At 39.8% G+C, this 20479-nt stretch overlaps 1 protein-coding gene across 1 annotated transcript in view; it reads left to right on the forward strand.

Annotated features, from left to right (window-relative positions):
* thsd7ba (thrombospondin, type I, domain containing 7Ba) overlaps positions 1-20479 on the forward strand; it is a 128315-nt gene that overhangs the window by 52906 nt on the left and 54930 nt on the right. The window contains exons 8-10 of the mRNA XM_084023543.1: positions 9847-10038; positions 14497-14722; positions 19217-19332. Of these exons, the coding sequence (XP_083879669.1) occupies positions 9847-10038; positions 14497-14722; positions 19217-19332 (534 nt within the window). The remainder of the gene's footprint in view (positions 1-9846; positions 10039-14496; positions 14723-19216; positions 19333-20479) is intronic.

The raw sequence follows: 20479 nt of genomic DNA on the forward strand, positions 1-20479 counted from the left end.
CAGTACTGTGGTCCGGACATGTAATGTTATCGGTAGCAATGTGCTGCATGAATTATCATGTATAATGTCATCCATTGTTCGCAGTCACTTCCTCCTGTTGGGTGATAGGAACATCAGCGTTAACGAAGCATGCGTTATTCATGAGAGTCCAACGGCGAGTTCATGGGTACAGGAAACATTGGCCTGATTAAAAGTCAGAATCACAGCTTCCTGCAGGCGTTAATTGCTCATCTTCACAGATTATAAATCTGATTGCACTCTTTTTGCATGCGTTTTATTATTCTGTCACAATGGATCATGGGAATGTTTTTCATGAATGCAGCAGCGGGGGGGTCCAAATGTATTAACCAACAGGAGAGTCTAATGAGTTTTGACAGGAAAAATAAGAATGCAAGCTTTGGCAGGTTGGAGAGAAAAGGCTTATGGAATCATCTGTGGTGGATTTATTGTTAGAGAATGTAGACAAGTTGTTCACTGTTGCTTCCTTAATTGGCTGATCGGATTTGCCATTCATGCACGGAGTTATTTTCACACAGAGTCACAGCAGTGCAACAAGCTATGCAACATGATACAAAATCCTCAGAAGCTTCTTTCAATGTATAGTAATTTTATAGGTAAGAGCACGATAATTATTTCCATTGTATTTCAATTGTTGTAGTGAAGGTAGATTTCGACTGGAGTTGAGCTGAACCGTATTAATGAACACACAAACAAAATTCTGCTATCGTATATTGTCTTATTACATACATGGTTTTCTGAAGGTTTTCTAAAAAAGAACAAAAGCAAAATCATTTTTAAAGTGTTCGAACACTGTCATATATTTTTTTTTTAAATCTATGCTGCTCGAGATATGAGCAATTTTCTATCACAATTTTAGATTTTAGGCATGAATATTTCCGATAAAATATGACTTGAATGAGAAAATATGTTTGGCAGACTGGCGATCCTCTGCTCCTGGTGTCAATCAGTGACATTGTTAGGTCTATTTTAGGGGGGCTGGAGCTACCCTAAATTGTTCCCAAGCCCCTCCCCAAATAATTTGGCTTTATATTTATTTATAATTTTTTTTTTTTTTAATTTATTTATTTATTTTTTTACTTTTTCAGTCTTTATTTTCAGAATGATCTCATACTGATGAAAGGATTACAGCAAGCGATCAATAAACACCCATAAGATGACAATTTGGCCCAAATAAAATTAACCAACAATAACCATCAACAGCCATCACCCTAAGGACCTTAGTAAAGCGTTGGGATGTATTCATTAGAAAAATCAATGTGACATTCATGGGATTTTAGCTAGCATATATGCCAGTTGTTAGCATTGTAATACTTTGTTGCAAATTTGAGACTTTTTTCCTCTGAGTGTCGCCCACCTCTCTCAGCTACGTTTTTTTTTTTTCTTCAGTGGCCCTAATACACCGTCGTAACTTTATGACAGAAAAATGACTGAGGATGATTACACTCTGATTGAACCAAACTACAGTACAGTAATTGGTGTAATTAAAGTACATTATTTAGACCTGCAGCTTATCTAGTGGAGAAAGGAATTAGATCTGGCATCACTTTAAGACATATCATATAATCAGGGCCAGTTCTAAGCATGCATCTTTAATGTGTCTAAAAGCATTACAGTAACTCTTGTTCAACAGAAGATGATGGAAGAAGACAATGTCTGATGCTTTTAACTTGTTACTAGCTGGACCTCTTCACTGGTTTTTGTGTAGTGTAATGCAATAATAAAAAGATGCAAGTGCAAAGGTTTTGTATGCTTCTCCTGGGGGCTAAGCCCCCCCCCCCCCCTGTCTTTAAATCCTAGTGACGTCCCTGGTGTCACTTCCTTTTTTTGAAAGGGCACCATCTACATGGTGTCATACATAGACCTAACACCAACACAAGTACTTTTCTAAAACCAGACAGTGTTTTTCTTTCATTAATTGAATGGTGGACATTTTTCCTCAGTAACCGTCTTATATATTATTTTCATTGATGCCCCTTTATGCTTGATATAAATTCTGTAGACCTCGGAGAAAGCAGGCATGAGCAGCCAGTCTGTGTGCATATTCATATTCAAGCTCTCCTTGTCTATTGTACAAGTAGAGATGATGGACATTTTTTTATTGCAATGCTAAAAACGTTGAAGAAGCTTTCAGCTTCTACCCACGAGGATAAGGATTCTCACTACACGAAAAACTCTTATGAAGAATGGCGAATAAATAGTGAAATAAATAAAGAAATAGAGCAGTTTTACCCTTCTGTATTTTAGTTTTTCATTTGGACCATTCTGTAAAGGTTGGTGTGGCGGAGATAAGAAATAACAAAGAAAACAAACACAATACAGGAAAACATTACATGAAGTTTGAAGAGAGGAGCATTACAGTTGAAGGAGCAAGTTAAATCGAGCCCTGGAGGTGGATTGTTATTGGCTTTATCTGCAACATCGTTGGGTTTCTTGGGGCCTCCAGTAATATTTAGTGAGTATTTTACAGTTATGTGGAAGGAGCAGTGGGAGTCTGGAGCTGTTGTGGCAGGACTGTTTGGACTGAATGTGGAGAATCTGCACACACAGCAACCGTTGGCTTGGTTTCAATGATTTTCATCGCTGCAACAGAGCAGGAGAAAGTGAAGGTAGGGTTGACATACATGCAACAAGAAAGGATTGTTTACAATAATCCCATAGGTGATCAGAAATAGTAAGAGGCTCTGGTTTATTTTTGGATTCACATATCTTTTCATAGTATAGTTTGCCCTCTAATCAAAATGTGTGAGGCAACCTACCTTCCTTTGGCTTGAAAGCTGATTTTATTTGAGCTCTCTGGGTTTTATCCGAGATGTTTGAGCTGGAGTTCAGAGTTTTTTATCGACAAGTAAGTGTTCCAACCCTCAACTCAGTCACAAGCATTTGCAGCTTTACCTCACTGTGCAAGAGAGGTTTAGTCTAAAGTCGATTTCAAATTACGATCAAAAACTCACCTTTTATAACCCGGTCTGTTTTATTGTATACTATTAATGATATTGTTAATGCTGTTTGCTTTAGTTGAGTTGAAGTATAAATCAATTGCTGGACAAATAAAGCTTATTGTCTTACATTGTGTGATGAAATCACGTTGACTTTAACTGTTGGATGTTGATTTATGTGTCCCCTACAGTGTATGTCACAATGTGGATCCTGAATGGTGAATTCAGACAATGCTTCTGACAATGCTGTCAGTGTTGGTTTTCCTGTTGAAGTCCTTAAAAAGACATCCCGTTGTCAACTGTCCTTTACAGTGCAAACAGATACTCTCATTGATTGCTGAGTGCCGATGCTTGTGGAAAGGTCAGCTGTGGCCAGGCTTTCTTGGCTGAGATGCTTCCATTCGGATTTGCTCCACATTTATGATCTAAACATAACAATTGCAGACCTTTTTTGAAAATGGTTGAGATTATTGTCAGTGTCACTTTGGTTTACAAATGCTTGGCTGCGAGCAGTCGCGTTGGAAGAGAATTTTGAGCCACGAAGATAATTGTCGTTGATGTTAACATAATATTTACACCTGAGGGGAAAAGGAAAGTAGCTGTTTGAACTGGTGCAGGTAGCATTTAAGATTGTGGACTTCAATTAAGTGAAATGAGATATGGAGTGTTTTCTCCACTTTACTCCTTGATTGAGTAAAGGCTTTTGGTTTCCAATTCCTCAGTACAAAACTACTCTGCATTTCAAACCCGAAACTCGTAAAATTGTCTGAGGAAAGTTTATGCCTGTAGAGAGTAAGAGAGAACACTTTCCCAGCAGAGTTTATCTGATGGGGATTTAAATTATTATCTATCGCTGCTCAAGCATCAGAAAATATCCTCTATCACCTAAAGCCCAGCTTTTATTGCTTAGCAAATACATGAGGTAATTCCTAAAAACCACTCAGGTATAGATGAGATGGAATAGACTGGCCCAGGGGCGTTTAAGGACATTTTGGGGCTGAGCCAGAAGGATGTTCCAGAGGGATCTACCGCTGTGAAAAAAAACAAACAGAAAAAACCTTACTTTTGTGACAGCAGTCTGCATTACACAGTCCGGACACACTTTTAGTTCTCTTATCTTCCCCTCACGCGTTTCCTGCCATCTCCCGGTCCATTTCAGGTCGTGTAGATAAGTGACTAGTCCTCAAAGAATACGGAAACATTATTGAAAGTATCACTTAATCTTTAGTCCACGGTAGTTATTTTGATATTTGTTAGATTTGTATACATCAAGTCATGCAGTTTCTTGTCTTATAGATACTGTTTTGCTGCTAGCTTTTACAATCAAATGCCACTTGAATAAAGCAAACAATGGACTCCCAATAGAGTGAGTGAAAGTGTAATAATATTTCTGGAAAAGACATAGTTTATACTGTTAATACATAATGTGAGAGAGTGTTGATTGGCTGTCAAATCTGGCATGATGTTGATTTTGCAGTTATTTTATCACCTAAGCATAGACTTACCATCATACCAATTACATTTCAGATTTAATTTGCTCCTCAGTCCATGACACCGTCTTTGATATGTTAACTCCCAAGGGGAAACACACCTGTTGAAGCTCTTTATTCATACATTGTTCTTGTTACATTTTTTTTTTGCAATTGCTTTTATTGTTGTTCTTTGAAAGTACCCACTGTTTAACAACAGTCTGTTGTAGCTCCTTACTCTAGGGCCCCTCCCCAGCCATTGGCAATTGTATGCCCTGATATTTACAAAAGATTTATTGATTATTCAACCCCCACATTCCATAAAGTCCCGCCCACTCTGCCTTTCATTGACTAGAACTCAGTGCATTCTTCACAGAATTTGTTAATTGCTCGTGAAACAAGATTGTTCAGGATTCCAACTGGATGTTTTTCATAATGATGGCAGCTTTTTTAGTATAGTGCTCTCATATATAACTACAATGTCCTGATTATTATTTTTTATTATATTGCTATATATATGTTGCGTATATGGATGGAATAAAATGACAGAGCCGTTGGAGATTTTAGTTATAATTTGCTGTCATAATTAAACATGATGCTGAGTGATGATGCTCACCAATTTATCAAGCAATTTTTAAAATGCGGCACTTCATATCAAAAAGGGTGCCGACCCCTGCTCAACAGGATACTGTCAATTTCCCTCACATCATTTAATTTGTCTGTTAATCTGACTGGATTATGACTGACACAGGGCATATGTGTTGGTGGCAGCTGATAGAGTGCGGTTGTTAGATCCAATTAAAACGACCCCTCCTGTCTCATCATGTGGCATTCATGCAGAGACTAAAGCTTTAAAACTTTATTTGACTTCTCATCCTCATATTCACCTACTTGAATATGGAGTTGCCTTGCATGCAGTTTTTGAGCTGGAAGGTACTTCTTCAACTGTTGCAGTTAAAATAATATGGCATCTCACACAGGGAGGCTAATGAGCACTTATTGTATCCCCTTTACACTGTAAACTATGGCAAAAGTGCAGTGTACGCCTAACCCAGTGGCTTTTTGGGAACAGCAACCATGAAGTCAGTCCCATTTCCTGAACTAACCACCAACTGCAGGGCATGCTGATTCAAACATACCGGGTGCACCTGCGACTGACAGCTAAACTTAATGATTGGCAGCTGAATACAGCAAGAACTACTAACCCACGGTAGTTGGTCAAAGCTTGCTTTTATGTTCACAGCAATTTAAACCAATTTTCCTTGTTACATTTGTCCACCAGCTGTGTCTTCAAAGCTGGCCACAAAGAGTAGATATGATTATTAACTTTCAAGCAAAGGCGAGGACTTCTCACTTTTTTTTCCAACATCTACCTGAATAATAACGATGAAGATTAATTGGTGGGTGGGCGAGCAGAATAGAAATCATGTTGAAATGCATGCAGGAGGCAGTGTTATTATATCTGAGTAAGAGCCCCAACTACAGATCCCTGTATTAATAATGCAAAGGGACCCCTAGGGCAGCCATCTATTTGCAGATCCACATGTAGTCACACACACACACACACACACACACACACACACACACACACACACACACACACACACACACACACACACACACACACTAATGTTGTGTATTTGGATTCATGTCATCCTGCAGTTTTTTCCTTTGGCATTGTTGGCAGGCAAAGCTTTCCGAATCTTTTGTTGGTTTTCTTCGCTAACATATTCATTAGTCCGTTGTGATTTTCAAGCAGAACAGTTTAATAATTACTAATTTTCTCCTGTTTGCACTAATACGTCTGAATAATTCTTGTACTCCTTTTTAATTAATAATTCTTAACATATGCCCAGAGCACTATGACATTGCAATGTCATAGTGCTCTGGGCATTGCATACTTATATTTACGGTATATGTGTAGTTCATTTGTTTATTACAATTATAATTGAGAATGTGTCAAAATAGCCTTATATATTTGTGCCTTCGTAAGGCTCTGTTTATGTTCTGACAGTCACAGTCAGGGTTTTGGCGGCTTCTGTACTACCGATGAACTCAACAATGTTTTGTAATGTATGTACACTATTGATAACAACAGCCCATGAGGTGACTGTTGGATGGAAAATAGCATTATGAATCTTTTATCACATGTGTTTATGTTTCCCAAAAGATTAAATAGATAATTCAGCCAAGGGTTAAAGACACAATTTGCATAGAATTGGATAAGTGATTGTCCAACATACTGGAATTTCATTGGGTTTTATCCCTTAAATACCCACATCGTCTTTTCTCATTTGTTAATGTATGTTTGATCAAATTTATGTAGGTTTAGATTCCTCGTTCTTTGGTCGAGGATTCTATGAAATATTATTTTGTTTCCTGTTTTGGCCACAATACATTGTTTTGAGTGGTATTAAAACTAAAGGAAATTAAACTATACATTTTTCAGGGATTTTCATTGTGCTGTGTCATTGTTGACATTTAGGGCTGCAGCTATCAAATCTTTTTGTAATCGAGTAATCTACCGAATATTCCATTGATTAATCGAGAAATCGGATACAAATTAACATTGTATATAGTTCCCATATACACTGTTAATTTCTTAACACATTCAGTCAATGACTATAAACAGGAATAAAGATAAGAAAAAAGAAAGGAGAAAAAAAAGCTAAAGATAAATGAGGATGTTTTTCTTCATTTCAATCCCAACACAAACAAGAAATCAAAATAACTTAAATGGTTTAAAAATAAACTTAAAATGCTAATCTTTGGTGATATTATAAACACTTTTAAATGTTATTATCATGTCTGACTCCTCACTGCTCCGGTTTGTGGCTGCTTGATGCTGAGACGCTGCTCGGTCCACCATGCACCTGTCCCGGTTGTGTTACTGGTGCTTTTTTAACTACTCTGAACGACGACGCTCCGACAGTAAAGGCAGCGTTCCCAGCCTGGCTCTGGCCATACTGCATAATGTCGGCCCGTGGCGAACCGGATACCGGATCACGTGACCGGTTCTTAAAACTACACCCGACCGGACCGCCCGGTTTACGACACCGTCTCGGACGGAGACGCGTGAGACAGGACCGCTATCTTACGGCGCGAGGGCGCGAGACAAGTGTTATGGGCACGGCAACTTTCTGTACGAAAAAAACTTTTAGACCGGGGTCAGAACACATCAGAGATAAAGGCCCGCCCCTACGAGGCAGGAGTTTTTGCCTTAACCCTTTTTTAGAAGCGAGTTACTCGAATAACTCGAGTAATCGTTTCAGCCCTATTGTCATTGCTATTAATTTAGTTTTGTCACATAACAGGTATGTAGGTACGTAACAGCTAAGGCTTTGATTATTTTGGGATGTCCATACCTGAAAACAAAGGTTTGATTTCTCTTCAACTTTTGAGAAATTATCCAGCCTTTCCTGTTTTTTACGTGGGAACTCCCATTTAAAGGTTTAAACATTGTATTTCATTGTTGATTTTCTCACACTCGAGAGAAAAATAGGTCTCTTTTTTCCACTAAACACTAAATTGTATAGCTGGTAAATATACAGTACTCAATTTCCGCCCCTCTCAATATTGGTCAGAGATACTGATTTACAGAATCGGTGGTGCTTATCATGTTTAATTTAACACGCACTTACACCTGCGGTGGGAGCCATGCTGAGTCAAGGCACTATATTTCCCGCAGCTTACTATCTCACGGCTAGTTCAAAACAATTACGTGAGTACAATTATTATTCAAGAGCAGAAGCATCCACGTAGTGTAGTTGGAGACCAAAAAAGATTCCTGGTCCTGGTCGCCCAGAAGGAATTTTCTTTTTAAATGTCATTTTACATATAACTCCATCATCAGCCCATGCACTTTCCATAAGGGAGAACAAGTATCCCTTCCATTAAATGCTTGAGCATTTTATGTGTGTGTGTTAACTTCAACTGCAGAACCCTCCGTCTTATATCCACTTGTATCTTCACGAATGAAAGAACTTGTGCATCCTATACGCCTGTGGGACCAGACTAACGTACCCTGCTGTACACACACATGTTACTTTGATGGCTGGAGATCTCTGACGTGAAAGGGTTTTCAAACTCCCCAAGGGAGTCTTTCACATCCATCTGATGAGGTGATACCTACCTTTGCTCTCTCCGCTGCCCTCCTCTGTATCAAGGGTATTCGCTCTGAGAAGGAAAAAAAAAAGACAAATTGATGACAAATCTGCCCCGGGGTTGTTATTGTTAAACCATATCCCATGATGAAGTGGCAGAGTTCAACCAAGTTAATGATAGCTCACTGCTGTGTGTGAGCGTATATCCCCAACAATGCTTCAGGCTGCTGCTGGCATTGTTTTGACATCAGGGTGGCATCCCTGTTTCTGAAATTGATCTCTCTCTCTCTCTCTCTCTCTCTCTCTCTCTCTCTCTCTCTCTCTCTCTCTCGCTCTCTCTCTCTCTCTCTCTCTCTCTCAGATAGAGACCTTTGAGAAATCCATGGCACTGCCTGGGCAGAGTCCAAAAAAAGGGGGGATGCATGTATGCCTAGGATGAATGAGATAAAGATGTTTTTTTAATCGAGAATAGTATTCAGTCATTTAGAAGGGAATATTTTCTGTAATTTCAGTGTTTAATCACACAAAAAAAGAGCCATTATCGTGGAAGTCAGAAACAGAGTATTTTGCCTTTCCTGTAGCTGTTTCACTCCTAAAAGAAGAGTTAACTGGGAGTTGTGATAAATATTTCAGAACATAACTGCATGATGAAGGCTGAACGATAGCTTTTAAAACTAGCTCAGAATACCAATAGGATGACCATTTTCTTAAGATAAAAAACACAGAAGAATCTTGCCTACTTAAAGGTTCTGTTTATGTGATTCAGAGCATTGATATAACAGCAAACAACTATGTGCGATGTAAAAATGTAGTGAGTGGCTACCTGAGCACAAATCCCAATACTTGTTACCATGTACATTAAGCTCTTACACCTGCATTACCTGTGGAATATGGACCGTGTGTCCATATTCCGAGTGTATCTAGATAAGGCCTGATTATGTTTACACCTGGCATTAACATGCACCAGGAGTGTCAACAATGAGATCCCCTCATGATCTATTGCCATGTCACAACAGCACAAATCATTAGGACTACACATCCCTCTCTCCTGACTGAAAAAGAGGATGTCAACGTGCACTCTGTGTGAAGCACATTTACACTCACCCCTCAAGGTGGTTTGTGTATTTACATCACAATCCATCTGTCTCAGTTTATACTATACATACAAATGTGTGTGTCCCTACTCTGATTGGCTACGTGATTAATCTGTCTGGTCAGGGCAAGATACAGAAAGTGTAATAGGTCTCATCACGATGCAACCTTTATGACGCTTTTAAAGCTGATGTCTTCAATTTTCTTCTAACTTGCCTTCCCCAGGGGATCATGTGCCCATCACCCACTGTCCAGACGACCCTCCCCCCACAGAAGTGGCCTGCGAGGTGGCCTGTCCCGCAGACTGTGTGGTTGGTTCCTGGTCGTCCTGGTCACCCTGCTCTCACAGCTGCGCCACCAAGACAGCAGAGGGTCGACAGAGCCGCACTCGCACTGTGTTAGCCATTCCAGGGAAAGGTAATGCAACGTACCCTCTGATGATTTTGACTCTTTTCTAACCTGGTGTTTATGAGACTGATTGATTTGTTTAATATTGATTCTTGTACTTTTGTTTTCCTCTGATTTTTCATTCATGAGGTTTCACATTTTGTAGGTGGCATTGCTGTAAACACTTTGGATTGTGTCTGTCATTAAGTGTGTCATTTTGTTAATTGCATACAGGGTAACAACGGAATACTAAGCAGTACCAGTGAAGCAATTATAAAAGGGAAGTGGACAAAAGATAAGAGTGGACATAAATAAATTGCACTGTATAATTCCCAGCTACATATGAAATATTTACAGTACAGTAATATTGTTACTGGAAAACATACAGTGTGTTTGGTATCGTGTAAAGGGAGCTCCATCGATTTTACACATGAGATTCTATTTACAGGTGTGAGGGACTACAGTGCATGTGAAAAGATTGCAGAAAGCCTTCTGTGGCTCCAGAGGGAGTATTACTAAATCTGATAAATTGCACCAAACGATGTAACTTGTGGCTGCCGCTGCTGCGAACATAACACACCTGACACCTGCTTTCCATCTAAACTGCCTTTGGTCAAGTCTGATTATGGGTAACGTAGGGGTGCAGATCCGATGTCGGGATTGGGGGGGACACAAAAGTGTTTTTTTATTTTTATTTTTTACCATATGCGACTCATACCATTTCACCATAAATTACAACTGAGGCTCGCCATATCATTCAAAAAGTATTCTACAGGGAATCATTTATTGTGCTTACCTTTCTTGTTTATTTGTCCTAATCAGCCAACAGCGCATATCACTGCTTACCTAACTGTTATATTAGCAAATCATAATGTTAAGGGTATCGGGCATGTAATGTCTACTCATGTTCTTATCTTTTGCCTCCCTCCAACCCTCCCAGATCCCCAATTCTTCTCACCATCTTCCTTTTCTCCCAGTGTATGGAACTCCTTTATGCATGATTAATTAATATGAATATCAAAATATGAAGCCCTAACCAAGTTGCGTAAACTAACTGATCATGTTTTTACAATGCCAGTTATGCTGGAAAACAGTCTGACCAGTAGACTCAACAAAATCATGAAAAATATCAATTTAAATAGTTTATTTCAAACCAATCAGATGAAACAACTACCAACCAACAACAAACAACATCACCAAACAGAACATTCACCTTGGTTTCAAATGGGGATGGAAGAAGCAAAGCTGATCTATTTCCATTCATCCATCCAAGTCTGAATATATATTTATTCAATTTTGAATAATTTAGGGTATTTTTATTGCTAAATCAACCGAGTAGTCTTTTTAGTTACAATATATCTACAAAAACTGCTGTGGTGCAGTAAATATATTGCAGTATATGATATAAGGTCCCATATGATGAAAAACAGGTTTTCTCTGTTCTCTACACCTGGTCCTCCCTGAGCCTGTCAACTCCTAGGATGAGGAAAACAAGCGACACCTGCATGGTCTCTGCAGCCCACCCACTGGAAAAACTACAGGCTGTTCAGATTCAGCTCCCGTCATTACGTAACGAAGGGCGTCAGTCAGCCGAACTCCTCTGCGCGATGATAGGAGATATCCGAGACGGGGCATTTCGCAACACAGTGGGGAGAGCGCAGCTCGACTTACCGTTTGTGGCGCTCTGTGAATAAATCCCAGTGTGGGTGAAGCTGCAGACAATCCTCCCTCTGTCTCACACGTTCTGGTGCGTCTTCACTGCTGCCTCCAGTCGGACCGAACCCGGGGCTGCGTGTCCGACAGAGTGCCGTGTCCGACAGAGTGTCGTGCACGACGGTCCGGGTCTGGTGTCTTGCGTTTAATTTTTAATGACAATGTGCCGGCTACGGTTCGTGTTAGCTTGTATGTGTGTGCTAGCTAAGTGGCATCATCTCCATGGCTCTCCAAGTAGGCGAGGACAGACGGAGCTCATTAGCATTTAAAGGTGCAGACACAGAAACAGCCTGTTCTCAGCAGAGCTCATTTGAGCAACTTTTAGACAGCTGAAATTCAGGACCATGGATGGGTTTTGGGCAATGCATATTGAAAACAGTGTTGTTGGACCTCTGACAGCTGTGTGAAACTGATGAAAAACATTATAATATGGCACCTTTAATATTGCCACTGGGAGTTACAACTAAGAAAGCTATAGACCAAATGAAATTCAACTAAGCAAATAAACTTGATTGAGACAAGTCTTTGAAGTGTTTTTACCGACACTTTGGCATCACTATATTTCCTTAGATTTGTCTGGTCGGTATTTTTCTATCTACAACAGGTGTTGTTGCAAGTCAGACAGCAAAGTCTTGGCAGCCAGCGGCTACCCATTAATCCTTGTAACCAAACGCATATCTGGAATAACAGCTGATGAAAGAATCTCACACTAAAGCCAGGTTGCGCACTATGTTGTTTGTTATCATGGTGCAGGCTGTCTACTTGCTGGCAGGGGTGTGATTGTGTGTGCATGTGCTAAATTATAATTGTGTTTTTATGCCTGCATGTTGTGTGATACTACGGAAGAGCTGGAGAATACAAAACGGACTGTAAGATGCAGGTGTCTATTGGGTTGTAGCACAGTGACAAACTCATTTAAGCCCTGAGTCCAGATGACACCTATTATTCGACTTCAAGTGAACTGTCCTTTGTTTTACCTGCTGATGTAGATTGGACAGATCCTGATCAATGTAGCGCCAGTAAATCTCAACACAGTAATGTCTAAGTGCGGTATTTGTGCACGTTAAGATATACATAGGCTATATACATATATGTATTAAAAAAAATCAGAATTCTGAATTTTTACCTGTGCGATTTCTGAGTGTGTTGTCTCCAGTTATTAAAACGTTCTTAAGAACATACCTTTTAATTCGCATAATACTGATCATGCAGCAGAATAAGACCATGCAGATGTGAAATGATCCTGTAAAAATTGCCTAAAATTACAACAAAAAAACCCAATATATTTCCATAGTGATAATGTTATAATTTATCACATGATACTTGCACTTTACATGTGAGCGTTATGCTGAACTGCAGGGGCGAGTGCGGGGCATGGGGGTGTTATTGTGAAAAAAAGGGATTTTCTGCCATTTCACATATATATTCCGAGACTTTGGTTAGGAATATTTTTAAGCTTAATTGGAGCAGTTTTGCAGGTCAGTAATCTCCCACTTCATTTTAGGTTTAATACTGTACTAACCTATTCACTCACTTCTACACTTTTCTTGAAACTGAGCTGACTCTTGTGCTCCAGAAAATCACACATTCACATAAAGAGGCTATCCCTCGATAGCTCCTAAATAGTCATATGAAAGAGGGAACACATTTTTCAAATACATATCCGTACATTTCAGTGAAGGAAAATTAGCCTCTCAATGTGAATCGAGGATAACCTACACTTGCAGGCTTTCTGCCATAATTATGAGATTTTCCTCTGCATCTACCTGACCCGGAGATATGAAATGGAATTTGGTGTTTTGCTCAGTATAACCTGTGATTGTGTTAGTAAAAGTGTATTAGTCATACGATTCACACAGCTCTCCTTTACTCATATTGAATAGCATGGCTACTTTAGCTAGTAGCCTACTGGTCAACTGCCTTGCAAAGTAAACTATGAACAAAATAAAATACAACTATAAAAAGATCCAGGTATCCAAAAAGGGATAGTCTACTCAACAGCCATCCTTGTCAATAAATAGAGGTTTTCATAGATTTCTTGCTTTCAATATTGCGTTTGACTGTTGAACTGTACAGTATGTGTCCAAATAACGACTTGATATTTGACAACCAGGATGTCAAATATTGAGCAGGGACTGGGAAAGATGTTGTGGTGCGGCTGAGGGGCAGTGTTTGAATTGGCCTGTGATTTCTGGTACAGTGACCTTACTGTGACTTTTTTTTATCCGTAATTCAAACTTGTTGTAACTTGTAAAGTGTCTGCTCAGCTAACCCGAACAAACATTTGTTTTGTTGCCAAGCAGCCGGTGGTCAGTTGACTTCTAGCAGCATGCAACAGCTGGTTGATTTACTACATGTTAGATTCTAATGACTTGCTGTAGCGGAGAGCACAGTTGTCTTACATGGTTCCTTCAATTTGCATATTTTTCCCGTGTTGGCTTCTTCCGACAGTTCAGACAAATGCAGGATATGTCCGTAGGTGTGTATGTAAGCGTGTCTCTATGTGTCAGCCAAGCGATAAACTGACGACCCGTCAAGAGTGTGCCCTGCCTTTGCCCCAAATGTCAGCAGGGATCAGCTCCAACCCTCTTGAGATTTTATGCGCTGATCGATAATAGATGGATGAAAATGACATAATAAGGTTTCTTTGTAGGACTTTTTTTGCTTGCTCATAAAAAAAGCAATACCCTGTGTCGTTTCAGCTTTTTTCAGAATGATAAGTTGTAGACTTATACGGCAGTCTTCTGTCCTTCTTTTCCGTGTGTTGGTGGCCAGAAGGGAAGCAGTGCCCAGCAGCTCCGACCCTGGAGGAATGGAGAGTCTGTAATGACCACCCTTGTATGGTGTTCTACTGGGGGGCCTCATCCTGGGGTCCCTGTATCGAGGATGCCGCCATGGATCTCAATGGAACCAGCTTCTTGAATGGGACTTGTGCCATGGGTGTTCATATCCGCAAAGTCAGCTGCATGAAGATGAACGTTGGACCTGTCACTAGTAAAAGGTATGCTTTCTGACCCGGCATCTATTCTCTATAGAAAAGTGGCAATGCAATATACACTTCAATTCTATATTTCTGTAACCCTGTGTTTTGCGCATCCATACATGTTAAGATTTTCAAAGATTTTCTATCATAAGTGAGATATTTTTCCAGGGGCAGCAGTGTGTCTTTAAAGTTGAATTTATGTCAAGACGTGTTGTAGCAGGCATGTTTGCTGGGAAGCAAATCAATAAGGTGAGGTTATCAATCAGCTGCCTCCCTCCTTTCTCCTTTTTATCTTTGGATGCTAATGAGCCAGACGTGAAAACACGTTGGTTGCATTACCGTTACTCTTGAGGTTTCCCCGTCGGCTTTTGAAAACCAGAACTACAGTCGTATACATTGAGCCGATGAGTGCAGAGAAGCTCACACTCACATGCACGGATGTGTACTAAAAGCAAACGCAGCTAGTATGCCAGCTATGTCAACAAATCAAGGAGGAGCTGGGAAGAGACTTCATTCTCTGGTCAGGCAGACTTTACCCACCATCCATCTTAAAGCCAATCATAGTTTGCTGCTATATTAATGCTGTGAACCCCATATTTTGCACCTTTAATAACAAGAATTATGTTTTAAAATGTCTATTCTTGACTTATTATGCCAGTATGAGACGAGCAATTTGTAACAAAAGAGTAAAACAGCGTTGTAACAATCTGGGGAGTTGAGAGGTGATCATGTTGCTCTTATGGAAAATCACTTATGATTAAAGATCCCAAAGTTTTGCTTGAAGATATGGTGTGTATGGTTTTACTTGGTGACAAATGACCCAGAGGATTTGATGCACTGTGAAACTATACCCGCAGAGTTTTGATTAATTTGTGTTTTCTGCTTGTATTTCTTTTTTTTTTTTTGTAAACCTGAAATTTGTTTTTCTTATGCACTACCATTATCTACTCCTCTTTCAGCAATACAATATCAAACACTGCTAAGGGCTTTGGTGCTGTCACTGTAATGATGTTTTAGCCCACACCAGGAAGATAGATTTATACATAATTCAGAAAGTTTGCCCTTCTTCAGCGCAATATATAATTGACAGGGCCATAAAGTGGATTATGGAGAGGCTTTTTTATGAATCTCCTGTCTCCCACCACACAGGCTTTAATGAAAGCTGTCATTTGTGCTCCACCGACACATCTCGCCTGAACAGTACGCTGTGAAGTCAATCACTTATATATAACTGCACAGTGTTCATTTAATGGAACACCACATGCTATTAACTTGATTTGGACTGTCAGTTACACATTGCTGGGACATTCTGCTGTCTTACCATAATGTACGCTGTGTAAGACATGATCAGGGTTTGACCGTGTCCGTTATAGAACAGCACCGATTTGGCGTGTAATGTCTCAACCCTCATATGATGTGATTAATATCCAGAAGACAGGAACACTGCGGCAGTAGACAGAAAAGGGATAGATAGGAGAGTTCAGACTCTGACATTTCCATTGCTTTAACCTTTGTTCATCTTAAAATGTGAAATACAGGAACGTAATAACATGGCTAAATCCTTCCCATCCAGGAGCAGATGCTCCCTGAATACATTGATGTTTTACTTGGGAAAGGTCATCTCAGTTGACAAGCATGTTCTCATTTCATGCTTAGCAAAAATCTCCATGGTGCAGATTGACTCAGTGTGTCTTTCTTGCTATTAATACAGAGCCCTCACATTAGATTTATTCTGGGTTTAACTGTTGCTCCCATTCATCACGAGTGAAGATACATTAATGATGATACCCTTGAAACTTAAAAGTACAATATTATATAACAATATTATTGAATTAAAAATTAGATATTTTGTTGTTTTATTTAACTATGTTCAGAGTAGATAAAGTTTGTGCTTGGCTGTCACACACTCAAATTACAATACTCCCTCCATGTCACATCTTAATATGTTTTAGGAAGTATTTAACTAAGTTGGTATTACATGAAATGGGTGGTATAATAACCACCAAGGTGTGAGAGACATGTAATGTATCCAAACATCAGTTTGGAAGGCCATGGCCTTGACTGTGAGTCTGATTCCCTCATTCAGGGCGTTCAACACAGTATTTCCCCAGCTGCTGCGCTGTGTTGCCATGCCCTCTGGCATGCATCACTGCAAAGAGGGAGACAGAAGAGGGGGGATAAAGCAGGGGAAGGATGGGGTTTTATGTATCTTGCCTCCTCATGCATCGGCATCCTTTGATCTCATTCCTGTGCATGCTGGCTTTCTGCAGTCGGTAGGATGTGGCGCCATGCTGGATCTCTACTGAGACCTGGATCTGTTTGTAGGGCAAAAGGAAGTCACTCATATGGAAATGAAATTGCGATGTCTCAGTGTGTGTCTGTATGTGTGTTTGGGATAAGAGGGGGGTGTCTGCTTGTTGATGAAGACATCAAAGCTCATGACTTATTTGATTTTACACAGCTGTATTAATCAGCACCACTCAAAGGTTGCACAACATGCAAAATACAACACAGCTAAAGGCTTCATGACAGATATGTCACACAAGATATGTAGCAGCTTGAGCACAGAGGAAATAAGTGAGCATTTTCTAGCTTAAAAACTGGTAAAAAGTGAAGTGCTCTTGGTAATTATGTCAGGTGGCATGGTGTCAGGGATGATTCATTGGTCAACAGTTTGCATATCCTCACTTTTCTCAGGTTTAATTAGCAGCCGAGCCGCGGACTTTGATTGATTTTTCCTCCTCGAGCACTCTGTCTCCTTGGTGGCAGCGGCAAAAAGACTTCTGCGGCTGCTCTGCATGTATATGGGGAGATAAATGCACTCACATGGTTTCCCTTAGTTTTGGCTATACAGTCGAGCCAACACAGTTGTAATCCATTCCATGTATTATCTTTCATTCCTAAAATACAAGTGCTATACGTATTAATATATTGACTATCGTTATTAATTAGCAAATGCAAGTCATTTTCAAAGCTGCACTTATTGCATATTTTTGCCAATCTGAGATCAGTGGAGCAAGCTGAAAAGACAACAATGACAACATGACACCTCTTGAAGTTGAACGATGTATGTAATTAACTTGCAGACACATTGATCAGAATAGAGTCCAATTAATACCCTTTATGACACTTGGCATGTATTTCTACTCCAAATTCACAAAGGTGGTTCACAAACATGCAAACCTCCAAAAGTGGAGGGCAGACAGTGACCTTGGATCAACTCTGAATTCAAATCCCCTTTTGGGAGAAGGGATAAAGCAAAAATGTTGTCACATCTGGAAACATGCTGTTTGGATATATTGCATGCTTTAAGAGCAACAAGCTTATACAGCTCAAGGTGTTTCTGATGCAATTAATTTAACTACAAATTGACACAGAGTAACTTAAGCATTCATGTGGATTCATTTTGCTCCACACCAACTCCAACGAAAAATAGATTTTTGCCTGCTGCTCTTTCCCCCCCACTGATAACACATAAACATACACTTAGAATATTAGAGTTGTCCCATACATACAGGTGCAGAAATGCAATTTCACCTCTGCCATTAACCCATCCATCATATTGCGGTGGACTGCTCTAAAGCTTGGGCTTGGGTTTCAGTGTCTTGCTAAAGGACTCTTTGACATGCAGACAGTAGGAGCCAAGGACGGAACCATCAACCTTGTGGTTAATGGACAACCCGCTCTAAGCACTGAGCTACAGCCACCTCCAAAATTAAATGTAAATCAACTTTTATTGAGTCACAAATGTACACAGCGCCTCTGCATTTAACCCATCCCAGTAAAAGGAGCAGGGGGCAGCTACTCTACAGTGCCCAGGGAGCGAGGGGGGTCCCCACAGCCCCGCTGTTTGACTAACACTGTCTGGTAATGGGCTGGTAGTGTACAGTGGCTTTGACAGAGCTTTGACAGAGAGTCTGCCTGGGGATGTGTGCCATTGGAAAAAAAACTACTTTTGTGGCTGAGGGGGTCGGTGACACTGAGTTTAGGAGTGGAAGCCAAAACAATGATCCAAAACCAGAAAAAGATTTGTCTCAGAAAGCTGAGAAGAACTGATCTGTGTGTTAATCCTCTGTGGGTTTTTTCTATACAAGCCCAGCCCATTACACATGTGTATTTGATCCATTGCTACTATGACACATTTTTATTTGAGCAACTTGAAGATAATTGGGTTTTGTGACACGATATTAATAACTGTAAAATACAGGCACTTAGTGTGCTTGAATAGTGGGATGGAGTTTGTTTTCATAGAGCAATATTTGTGCCCGGGGAAGCAACTGAATGTGTGAGAGAACTGTAATTGTTTGTATTTGTCCATATTTTTCCTGAGCTTGCAGGCAGGGGGACATGTAATCAATCACGGTTTCTGCTGGAGATGTGTGATGTCAAGGACAGGGCAGTTGTTTCACAGCACTGTCCTTTTTACAGTGAGCCAGAGGACGTTCATCATTCATCGCCTTGGGGATGAAGAGAATTTAAGACCACTGTTTGTGTGTGTGCGTGTGTGTTTAGGTGTTCGGATTCTGCTCGTCCAGAAACGGTCCGACCCTGTTTGCTTTCCTGCAAGAAGGACTGCATTGTGACACCCTTCAGTGAATGGACAGCCTGCCCGTCAACTTGTGTGCCAGGTAGCTCTTCTAATGAATTACTATTAACGCTATTCATTAATACCGGTCTAATTGCTCAACAGCCTTTTAGAAAATCTCCTCTAACATGTTGCTAACTAGTGGCAAGAGGTTTTGTGAAATAGCAACATGTATGTGAAGGTGAAGAAGTAATGTGTAGTGATAGTGATATAATTCATCTGTAATAGCATGCATTACATATTTCAAAATATGTTTGTCTTCAAAAGTGCTTGTTACCATGTAACTTCAAATCATTTACACCTACATTTACATACATACCTGTATGCAGAATTAGAGCTGAGATAATTAGTCGTAAACTCATTATTGTAGTCAACTGATAAAGAAAAAATCAATGTCCAACAATTTTGACAACATATTTATTGTTTAAGTGATTTTTCAAGCAAAAATTACTAATTCTCTGTAAAGTAAACTGAAAGAAATCTTTGGGTTTGGGGCTGCTGTAGGGTTGATTGATAAATTGAACCTCATTGGAAGATTAATCCAAAATGAAAATAAAAGTTATTTGCAACTTTGCACGATACACCACATTTAATTGCTGTATTTAATTATAGTACTCAGGTGTGAGGCACACACTGCATGCTATCATATTATAATGACCAATAAAGACTAAAAATGTTGCCATAGAAGCATGCTCTCCCTTCATGTCCCTCCTGTATTCAATGATTACATTTAAGCGTAATGACAATTGTAACTGTCCAGTTCATTAAACTGACACATCAAGAGGAAAATGGAATTTTAATGGCCTTCAATATGTGTACTGTAAATATTTTGCAAGTCAACAAGTGTGTAATTGTTTTTAAAAGAATTGAGCAGGTACTTTTGTCTCTGTAAATATGCTGTAGTCCATTGGGTCCGCTGATGATGTCATCACTTTCTTAATTGCACCATTTTCAATGTTTAGTAATTAGCGTTGTGTAATGAGCCTCGGAGCGCAAGCGAAATGAAGCCATTACAGTGTGGCGTGTCCGAAAACAGGCTCCAGTGAAGTGGAGGACATCACAGCCACAAGGGCAAGCTAATCACGATCAGATCGACTTGGAGATATTAGACTGCACCGGGGATGTTGTGTTGCTATTTATTCGGTGTCCCAGATTCGATTTTGATCTCAGTAATTTTTCTCAGTATTATT

The sequence above is a fragment of the Eutrigla gurnardus genome (assembly GCF_963514095.1).
Source record: "Eutrigla gurnardus genome assembly, chromosome: 12".
NCBI lineage: Eukaryota > Metazoa > Chordata > Actinopteri > Perciformes > Triglidae > Eutrigla > Eutrigla gurnardus.